At 47.6% G+C, this 10,927-nt stretch overlaps 2 protein-coding genes across 2 annotated transcripts; both read right to left on the minus strand.

The window, feature by feature from the left end:
- Positions 1-2,725: 2,725 nt before the first annotated feature.
- LOC138849831 (uncharacterized) lies at positions 2,726-3,887 on the minus strand. Its single transcript, XM_070074868.2, has one exon. The coding sequence runs from the start codon at positions 3,672-3,674 to the stop codon at positions 2,814-2,816; it is 861 nt and encodes a 286-aa protein (XP_069930969.2). The 5' UTR covers positions 3,675-3,887; the 3' UTR covers positions 2,726-2,813.
- A 5,326-nt stretch (positions 3,888-9,213) lies between these two features.
- Positions 9,214-10,380, minus strand: LOC127493095 (uncharacterized). The gene has a single exon (XM_089332393.1). It carries the CDS (start codon positions 10,291-10,293, stop codon positions 9,436-9,438), a length of 858 nt encoding a protein of 285 aa, XP_089188519.1. The 5' UTR covers positions 10,294-10,380; the 3' UTR covers positions 9,214-9,435.
- Positions 10,381-10,927: the final 547 nt, after the last annotated feature.

The raw sequence follows: 10,927 nt of genomic DNA on the forward strand, positions 1-10,927 counted from the left end.
GCTGACACGAACTTGTGTTCCAGACACAAAGGTGGGGGAAGCTAAACCTGAATCTTTCTCAACCATCTCAAAGAGTGAGAACGCAAAATAGAGAACTGTAAAAATAAAATTTTTTAAAAAGGTGTTATAGTAAAAACTAGAAAGCAATGTGCATGAGCACTGATATGAATTAAATTAGTTACATCTGATTCACACAATTAGGAGGGAGATCCTAAAATTCCTGGGGGAAAACTGTGTAAGGGGGCCAGCGCTGTGGTGTAGCAGGTAAAGCCACCGCCTGCAGTGCTGGCATCCCATATGGGTGCTGGTTCTAGTCCCAGCTGCTCCACTTCCCATCCAGTTCTCTGTCATGGACTTGAAAAGCAGTAGAAGATGGCTCAAGTACTTGGGCTCTTGCACCCACGTGGAAGACCCAGAAGAAGCTCCTGGTTCATGGCTTTGGATCTGAGCAGCTCCGGCCGTTGTGGCCATCTGGGGAATGAACCAGCAGATGGAAGACTTTTCTCTCTCTCTGCCTCTGCCTCTCAGTAACTCTGCCTTCCAAATAAATAAATAAATCTTAAATAAAACAAAAGCTATGCAGGGCTTTCAGAATTTTTGCACCAAAGCCAGCTTATCTTTTAATTCCATTTTCTGTGAATTGTCTGAAATACCCTTCTATACACACTAAACATGATGAAAATATCAGAACCTGGTGACAGAGATGTGTTAAATATTTTTTTAAAAAAAGGTATAATGGAATAATTAACTAAACAATAGCTAAATAATAATAGAGATCAAAAATGGCAGATGATATGAAGTAGAAGACAGCATAGAAAGAGGCAATATTAGGGATCCTTGTTAGCAGGCAGCGGGTTAAGCCCCTGCCTGCGACACAAGCATCCCATTATGAGCACTGGTTCAAGTCCCAGCTGCTCTGGTTCTGATCCAGCTCCCTGCTAATGTGCGTGGGAAAGCAGCAGAAGATGGCCCAAGTCCCTGTGCCCCTGCCCCGACATGGGAGACCCAAATGGAGTCCCAGGCTCCCAGTTTCAGCCTGGTTCAGCCTCAGTTGTTGCAGCCATTTGAGGAGTGAACCAGCGGATGGAAGCTCTCTCTCTCTCTCTCTCTCTCTCTCTCACTTTCTCTGTCTTCCTTCTCTCTCTAGCTCTGTTATGGGCTGGGTTGGACCTACCTATAGAATTCTAAGAACAGAGCCAAACACGGCATGCAGTGTGATAAACTTCATTTACAGAGTGAGAAAAACACAGCGGCTCTTTAGGCCTTTAATAAGGGAGAGTGGGCTAAAGAAAGGGAGCTATCATACCCCGCTCTGCTCATCCTGAGTCCACGAAGAGGAGTGAGTGCGTCTGCTCTTGCTAGCTTCTTAAAAACTTTAGAAAAATGGAAGTGTTTACGTGGTTCCTACCCTACTCCCTGGGTAAGAGGAGGAACTTCCTGGGAGGGGTCCTTTGATTGACAGGTAGGTGAACATGGCCACACAGAGTGAAGGAGGTGCAGCTCCCAGCTCATGAACTTAAACTTATCTAAACTTTCCTACATCAACTATGCCTTTCAGTTAAATCTTTTTTAAAGAAGATGTTATGTTCTTAAGTTATACACAAGAGGACTTTAGACATTTTTTAACTTTTTCTTTCTTTTACATTGGTGAGCATGGAAAAGTCTAAATAAAAAAGAAATAAAAGCCTAATAAAATAAAAGCCTAATAAACACAAACAGCTTGAATGTCAAACTACAGGAAGAGGGTGAAGTCTCTTCAGCGAAAGGTGGACACAGGACGAAAGAACAAGGGGGAAAAGTGTTGAGTGAGTAAATGTGTTTGTCCACAAAGTCTCTCTCAGGTAGGACAGAAAGCATCATGCAGATTCCAAATGCTTAATCCACAGAAGCAAGCTCAAAGTACGTGGGCAAATGAAAATGACAGAGTAACAATTTTTAGGTAAGCATACTCAAAATAAATACATGCACTCATCAGGAAGTACACATGCTAGATATTAATAGCATGTGGATCAACTTGAGCTTCTCTATTCCAGTAAGTTACTCTTTTTTTGCTTACTGATTTGGCATTTCGAGCTCAGAGTGAAATGATTTGCTTTGCCATTCAAAGCAGTATGATTACTTAAAAAAAAAATGAACCCAAACCTGAACAGGCTGCATTTAGGATAAAGCATTAATATCCTCTGTAGACAAAACAGGGTTTTCAAATCAGAGAAAGAGGAACACTTGCTTAAAAATTGGAAAAAAGGACATGAAAATTTTAAAGAAATGCAAATGTTCAATGAGTCTGTTACATTTCTGACTTGTCAACACACACACGGCAGCAGAGGTGCAAGCTTTGGTTTGATCATGGTACTGTTAGTGGTCACAATGCTTAGGTGTGTAATCCTGGTGTCTCTTGGTGTTTTCAGGAATGAGTCCTTATGAATTTCAAGAGTTGAAAGATATCTTTTGGTCATCAATGCCTAGTATTTTCCACCATATGCCTTTGCATAATAATAAAGCAGCTTGCCATTATAACTATGAATTTTATTTAAAATTAGAGCAAATATTTAACTGGAGACAAACAGGCACTTGAGAAGAAGCCGTCTTCCTGGGCAGCGTGCTCACACGGAAGAGGCAGGTGTGCGTGGACCTGGAAAGGCAGGTGTGTCGCCTTGGGCAGTCCTTGGAGCAAGACCTCCCAGGGAGAGGAGAGAGGCCTGTGGGTTAGGGCACACTTGGCCAGCTGGGGGCTCCGTGCACGGAAGAGCTGTGGCTGTGGTCCCAGGACCCCCACTCTCTCTGGAGCAGGTGTGCCCGCAGGCCAGGCGTGCTCAGTGGCGGAGGGGCGCCTTTGGGGCGGGCTCCCGCGGGCGGTGGCACAGCTGCTCCCAGCTCTGTGCGGGAGGCCCTGTGAGCAGGGCCTGGTCTGGCGAGGTCCCCGCAGCAGGCCTGGCCGCCGGCTGCGGAGGCTGAGCTGAGGCTGCACGGGAGGCCTCGGCGGCGCGTCTCCTTCTGTGGCCTTCCGCTGGCCGCGAGCGGGCGCCCCGGTGCAGGTGCCCACTAGGCCTGGGCATGAAGGCAAGGATCACGCCATTCCTGGTGACCGGCACGAAGGCAGACAGCTTCGGCGACGGGCTCTGCCTCTGCCTCTGCCTCTTGGGCTCCGGGCTCTCCAGCCAGAGCGGGCCATCGAATTTCCTCCTGCCCTTGCTGCACTGGCCCAGGGCCCTCAGCACGGTGTCCCTGGCGCAGGGGTCAGGGCCCTCCTGGGCTCGCGCGCACCTGTAGAGGCTGCCAGGGCGCTGCGGGGCGGCGATCTGCATGGTGACCTGGCTGCGGGGCGCCGCGGGGTTCTGGGCCTTGCCCAGCCGGCGCTTGGTGCGACTCAGGCGGCCACTGGTGAGGTCCAGCCCCGCGAGGGCCTGGCAGGGCCGGCTGGGGAGGAGCCTGCTAGCTTCGGGCAAGGTGGCCCTCTGGACCGGGGCGTGTTCCAGGCTGGCCGCTGCTGTGGGCAGCGGTGCGATCCGGGCCTGGCGCTCCCGCTGCACTTGGGACACTTTGCTGGCCTCCGTGGCCTGGCGGTTGTGGCCTGACCTGGGCCCTGGGGCCGGGTGCTCCTGGGCGGGGGCCGACGGTTTGGTGTCAGGGTTGGCCAGGTATGAGTTCAGGAACCTGCTCAGATAGAAGCCCATTGTAGGAACTGTGGGCCGTCGTTAACCGGGAGTTAGACGTCCAGCGGTTCCTGACGTCTTCGGACGCGGCCAGCGTTGAAGATCGCCGGGCTTGGTGACCGTTGGCTTAGCGGAACGAGGAAAGCCTGCCAGCCTCGGGACTTCTGTCCACCGGGCACCCCGGGCACGTGGGGACCTCACAGTGCACAGTGGCACCTGCGCAGGTGCAGGTAAAAGTAAGTGAACGTTGACTGACTGCTTTCCTTCTCCTCCTCCTCTTTTTCAGATTTATTTATTATTTGAAAGGCAGAGAGAGAGAGAGACGGAGAGATATCCTCCATCTACTGGTTCACTCCCCAGATGGCCACAATGGCCAGAGCTGAGCCTGTTCTCTCACTTGGGTACAGGGGTCCAAGCACTGGGGCCATCCTCCACTGCTTTCCCTGGCGCATTAGCAGGGAGCTGGATCAGAAGTGGAGCATCTGTGACTCCAATCAGGGTCTATATGGGATGCAGGCACTGCAGAGGGCCACTTTACCCTCTTCGCCACAGCACGGGCTCCTGACTGTTCCTTCTAAGACAGGTTTGATGGTCTCGTCAAGCAGGTGTCATGGGCACAGCTCTCTCAGGACAGGGACAACGATAGAAGGTATGGGGAAGTTTAGTAAAAGAAATTGGCTCTGCTGGGACAGGGACCAGAAGTTGCCATTTTCTGATTGTAATGAAAGTCAATCCCAGTTTGACCCTAATAGACATACGATTATTGTTTAGCTGATATTTTTAAAAAATTTATAAAGATGGGTTACTAACTAATCTGATAGGATCATCAGACAATGAATGCATGGGTTGCATCACCATACTGATTTCCATGAATATGTATAGTTAAAATAATAATTTTGAAAAAAAGAAGATATTTAAGCACTTTAATTAAGGCAAAAGCAGCTTACAAGTTAAAGGAAAAAATAGAAGTGTATTCCCAGGCATTTAAAGTTCTAGTTCAGGTTATAAAGAAGCCGTGTGCTGGGCCGGCGCCGCGGCTCACTAGGCTAATCCTCCGCCTAGCGGCGCCGGCACACCGGGTTCTAGTCCCGGTCGGGGCGCCAGATTCTGTCCCGGTTACCCCTCTTCCAGGCCAGCTCTCTGCTGTGGCCAGGGAGTGCAGTGGAGGATGGCCCAAGTGCTTGGGCCCTGCACCCCATGGGAGACCAGGAAAAGCACCTGGCTCCTGGCTCCTGCCATCGGATCAGCGCGGTTTGCCGGACGCGGCGCGCCGGCTGCGGCGCGCCGGCCGCGGCAGCCATTGGAGGGTGAACCAACGGCAAAGGAAGACCTTTCTGTCTGTCTCTCTCTCTCACTGTCCACTCTGCCTGTCCAAAAAAAAAAAAAAAAAAAAAAAATGCCGTGTGCTGTGTTATCTCTAGTACCAGGTATATGAGGCAATCATATGGAGGGTTTTCAAAAAGTTCACGAATTATGTGTGTTATGAAAAAATGTTTTAGAAAAACAAATTATTTTTAAAAATTTGCAATAAAATATGTGCATTTACCTTTAAGTTCATGCATGCATTTCATCATTTATGCTGTTAACACTCCCCTGGTTTAGACTGGTCATTGGCAACATGTTTGGAATAATCGTGACAGTAGAAACAAACAAATAAAAAAATCAAACTATTTAGAGTTCTTCTCTAAATATAAAGGTTGTTCTAAAAATTTAACTGTGGTATCAGAAACATACAAAAATATTAATACTAATTGTGAGGCTATATTTAACTTGTTGGTACTAATGAATTAGAATTATACAGCATTATTTTTTCCTTCTTTTCTCAGTTTTATTGAGGGGCAACTAACAAATCAAACTTGTGTATATTCAAGGTATATAATGAAATGTTTTCACAACCATATGCAATGTGAAATTATTTCCATGATTAAGGTAATTAAGATGCCAGTCAAACACTTGGTTACCTTCTTTGTGTGTGAGAATACCTACAGGGTAGATGTTTGGCCCAGAGATTAAGGTACGTGTTAACACACCAACATCCCAGGTGTGAGTGTCTGGGTTGGATCCCTGACTCTGCCCCGACTCCAGCTTCCTGCTAATGCAGACCCTGGAAAGCAGTGCTGATGGGTGAGTCATTGGCTCCTGCTACCTGCAGGGGAGACCGGGATTTTGTTCCTGGATCCTGGCTTTGGCTCGCCCATGCCACTGCATTTGGGAAGTGAATCAGTGAATGGAAGTGCTCTATGTCTAGCTGTCTCTGCGTGACTCCCAAACACATTTTTAAAAACCAATACTTAAGATCTGCTTTCATAGCAAATTTTAAAAACACTGTGCATCATTAACTGCTGACTCCATGTTGTACATTAGTTCTCTAGAATTTATTCATTTTTCTTAGTCAAAACTTGTAGCCCTTGACCAACATCTTCCCTTTGCTCCCAACTCCCTAGTCACGGCAGCCCCCATTCTACTCTCTGCTTCTATGAGTTTGGCTGATATTTCACATCTAACAGAGACACTAAAGTGGCTTCTTTATTGTCTGGCTTATTGTACTCAGCATAATGTCCTCCAGGATCATCCAAATTATCACCAATAACAACAGTGTTTTTCATTCTAAAGGCTGAGTCCTATGCCAATGTGAGTCACCAATGCACACTTATCTTGTTTCCATACCTTGAATGTTGTGAACAGTGCAGCTGGGAGTATGGGAGTGCAGACATATCCTTGGGATGTATACCTGGAAGTGGGATTTCTGGATCGACAGTAGTCCTAATTTAATTTTTCAGAAGCCTTCAAGCTATGCCCTAAGGCCTCACTTGCTCTCTTTCTCTCTCTCTCCTTCTATCTCTAATGTATATCTTCTACCAAACAATCTATATATTCTACCCCACATATCCCTTGTCCTAGGGTGACCCATATATCTGTACAGCAGACAAACTGTCCGTTCATCGTTTGGTAGCTGTCCCACTTGTCAAATCACCTGCTGTGCTATGCCTGTTCTTGTATATATATATCTTCTCACCACCGACCAACTCAGGCTTCTACTGGGGCCCTATGTGGACATAGGGGGGTGTTGGTAACTCTTCAAATTCTTATACATTCTTATGTGACTAATTTCATTTTGCACAGGAAGAAACTGAGGCATAAAGAGATTCAAAGCTTGGCCAATGTCACACAACTAGTAATGTGTAGAGCCAGGATTTGCATTTTCAACAAACCTAAGTCAGGTGTTCAGTTGAAACCTTAATCTTCCTGGGGCATAGCTGTAGTATCTACTAGTCACTTGACACTCCAGTGAGTATCCTAGTAACAGTGCCCACTATGGGAATCAATTAATAAGACATCATTTCAATTAAAATTCCAACTTCTATTCACTCATTCTTGCTTGTGTAAATATATATGTGTAGTTCAGTGTAAGAGGGTACTTCAAAATGTTTATGGACAATGGAATTAAAAGAAGTTTATTTTGGTGCAAAACCTTTTAAAATTTGTGCCTATGATGTGTTCTTCAACACGTTCATGGGAAATGCATATTATGAAAACATTATATGGGAACTTCAAAATTTTTTTCACCAAATTAAAATTTACCTTTAATTCCATTTCCAACTTTTTGAGGTGCACATGAGTACATGATGAAAATATCAGAAGCTCATGCTAATGATATGTAAACATATATGAATGAAGAATCAACAAAAGAATCAACTACATAATCAGGGTCTAAATCTCAGGTGATATCAAGCAGAATGAAAGGTAGGAGGTGTTACAATTTTTAATCATATGCAAGGTGACTTAAGAGATATTTCTTTACCTTTCTGACATTGAAGAGCCCAGACAAATATGTTTAAGTAAAAAGAAGATGTGATCTAACAAGATGCATACAGACTAGATAGTAGATGATAGATGATGGATGATGGATGGATGGATATGTAGATGAAAAGATGGGTACAGACGATAGGGAGAGACACAGTGCCTCCAGGAATAGACCAAAACAGGAGGAAATAGCAAAGGGGAAATATGTTAAAAGACTAAGTATATTTAACAATGCATGATGTCCCTAGTAGGAGAGAAAGCATAATGCAGACTCCACATATATAGTGCTTGTAATCCACTGATACAAAATAGAAGTACGTGGCCATTGAAAAGGATAATAATAATGAACAACAACTTCAGGCAAACAGATTTAGAAGTAGTACGTGAATGTATCGGGAAATAGACCTGCCAGGTATTAATAGTCATTATCTGAGGGGGTGGATCAGGTTGCATTTTCCTTTTCAACAATTTCCTCTTTTTGCTTGGTGATATTTGATATTTCTTTCCCTCTGGCAATATGATTTGTTTTGCCATTCAAAAAATTAATATGGTACTTAAAAATACAATAAATTCAAGAATCAAGAAGAACTCTGACACAAACTTGCTACATTTAGGATAAAGCATTCCTGTCCTCAATAGACAAATGAAATTTTCAAATCAATCTGAAAAAGAAGAATACCTGCATAGAAATTTGGGTGAAGGACATTTCTTCTTAGAGAAGAAATGCAAATGTTCAATAATTCTATGTGCTACAATTCTGATTTGTCCAGACACATCAGCATAGAGCTACACCCTTTCAGAGACTACCTCAGCATGCTTGCAATGGCTATTTTTGTTATCCTTGGTCTTTGTGTTCTGGGTGAGCTCCTATGAACCTCAAACAGAAAATGTCAGTGGAGACCCTTCAGAAAACCAAAAATAAATATACCATACAACCCAGTATCCCTGTCCTGGGAATATATCCAGAGGAAATGAAAGTAGCATAGCAAACAGCTACCTGCCCTCCCGTGTTTATGGCAGCACAGTTCACCACAGGCAAGAGATGGAACCAGACTAGATGTCTGTCAACTGATGAGTGGATAAAGAAAATGTGGTTTACACATGATGGAATATTAGCTATAAAAATGAATGAAATCCTGACATTTGCAGCCAAATGGATGCAACTGGAGATTAAATAAGCCAGACCCAAAAAGAAAATGTTTTCTCTTACTGTGGTTGTTATAAATACTGCCCATCTGATTTGTGATTTTAAAATTTATTGCACATAATTGGACATTTTTTCATTTATTGTGTATAGCCTTTGCCTCTATTCCTGCTGAACTATGGGATTTTTACTTTTGAATACTTTTAGTGGAGCATTAGGCCTTTAACTATAATGTAAATTATCTCAAAAACTATGAAAGAAGGAGAGGACTGAAGGAAAGGGAGGAAGTGGGGAAGGGGAGGGAGGGGGGTAAGTCTCATTATATTCTTGGAATTTTATCTATGAACTCCATTGTATCTGTTCTTGCATTAATATATTAACATGAGAATAGATGAGAATTGGGTTCTAGCAATTATGCATTTGCTGTGATCTGGAGATTCTAAGTTATTAATAATTTCCTTAAAAATAAGAAAAGGTATTATTTTGGTGCAAAAGAAATAAATGTACAGTTTTTTCATAATATACCTTATCTTAAGGAAAACAAAGCAGGCTATTATAATAACTATAATTTTATTTAAATAAGAGCAAATTTGTCACTCAAAACTCTGGGCACAAGGGGAGAAGCCCTCTTCCTGGGCAGCGTGCTCACAGGGAAGAGGCAGGTGTGTCGTCTTGGGCAATTAGGAGAGGGGGAAGAGAGAAGCCTGTGGGTTGGGGCACACTTGGCTGCAGCAGGAGGAGGCCAGCTGGGGGCTCCGTGCACGGAAGAGCTGTGGCTGTGGTCCCAGGACCCCCACTCTCTCTGGAGCAGGTGTGCCCGCAGGCCAGGCGTGCTCAGTGGCGGAGGGGCGCCTTTGGGGCGGGCTCCCGCGGGCGGTGGCACAGCTGCTCCCAGCTCTGTGCGGGAGGCCCTGTGAGCAGGGCCTGGTCTGGCGAGGTCTCCACAGCAGGCCTGGCCGCCGGCTGCGGAGGCTGAGCTGAGGCTGCACGGGAGGCCTCGGCGGCGCGTCTCCTTCTGTGGCCTTCCGCTGGCCGCGAGCGGGCGCCCCGGTGCAGGTGCCCACTAGGCCTGGGCATGAAGGCAAGGATCACGCCATTCCTGGTGACCGGCACGAAGGCAGACAGCTTCGGCGACGGGCTCTGCCTCTGCCTCTGCCTCTTGGGCTCCGGGCTCTCCAGCCAGAGCGGGCCATCGAATTTCCTCCTGCCCTTGCTGCACTGGCCCAGGGCCCTCAGCACGGTGTCCCTGGCGCAGGGGTCAGGGCCCTCCTGGGCTCGCGCGCACCTGTAGAGGCTGCCAGGGCGCTGCGGGGCGGCGATCTGCATGGTGACCTGGCTGCGGGGCGCCGCGGGGTTCTGGGCCTTGCCCAGCCGGCGCTTGGTGCGACTCAGGCGGCCACTGGTGGGGTCCAGCCCCGCGAGGGCCTGGCGGGGCCGGCTGGGGAGGAGCCTGCTAGCTTCGGGCAAGGTGGCCCTCTGGACCGGGGCGTGTTCCAGGCTGGCCGCTGCTGTGGGCAGCGGTGCGATCCGGGCCTGGCGTTTCCGCTGCACTTGGGACACTTCCAGGTTCCCAACCTGGCGGTGGTGGACAGACCTGGGCCGCGGGGACCGGTGCTTCTGGGCTGCGGCGGACATGGTGGGCTCGGGCTTGGCCAGGTACTTAATCAGATACCTACTCAGGTACAGACCCATGATGCGGCCGTGGGGTGTCGCGGCGGAAGGGGAATTCAGCGTTCAGTGCTCCCCAGCATCTGGGGATACGGCCCTCGGCCGGGTTCCCAAGGCTCCTGAGTGACCGTTGGCTTGGGGCGCGAGGTGCTTCCGGCACTTGGGGCTTTTTGGCCACGTGGGTCCTAGCGGGGCCGGCCGTCACCCCACTTTCACGCGGACATCACTGGACACCGAGGCAGTCATGGGGGTCTGGGGGGCGTCCCATGGCCTGTGCAAGGCCAGGGCAGCTCCAGCCTCAGTCCTAACCGCTGCTGGCTGGTCTCCGGCGCTGGGCTGTGCGCAGGGAGCCGGCAGAGCCTCTGCAGCTGTGACACTGAGGTTTCCCCAGGGTCCAGTGAGTGCCAGAGATGAGCTGAGAGACCAGGTAGGCTGCACTCGGACCTATACACATCACTGGATAGTGCATTATCAGGCAGGGTCTCTGGGAAAACCCACGCCAGTTTCAGCTGCATCCCTTCCCAACCTTTGTTGTTGTCAAACTGTGAATCGTGCACTTTCTCTGTGACATGACACTCCTGATGCTTACGGGCTGCCTCAGTTTCCCCACCTGTCTACACCCCAAGGAGAATGCAGTCGCAAATACTAAGGAAAATTC

The sequence above is a fragment of the Oryctolagus cuniculus genome, chromosome 5 (assembly GCF_051225735.1).
Source record: "Oryctolagus cuniculus isolate XC-2025 breed Fujian yellow rabbit chromosome 5, ASM5122573v1, whole genome shotgun sequence".
In the NCBI taxonomy this organism is placed as follows: Eukaryota; Metazoa; Chordata; class Mammalia; order Lagomorpha; family Leporidae; genus Oryctolagus; species Oryctolagus cuniculus.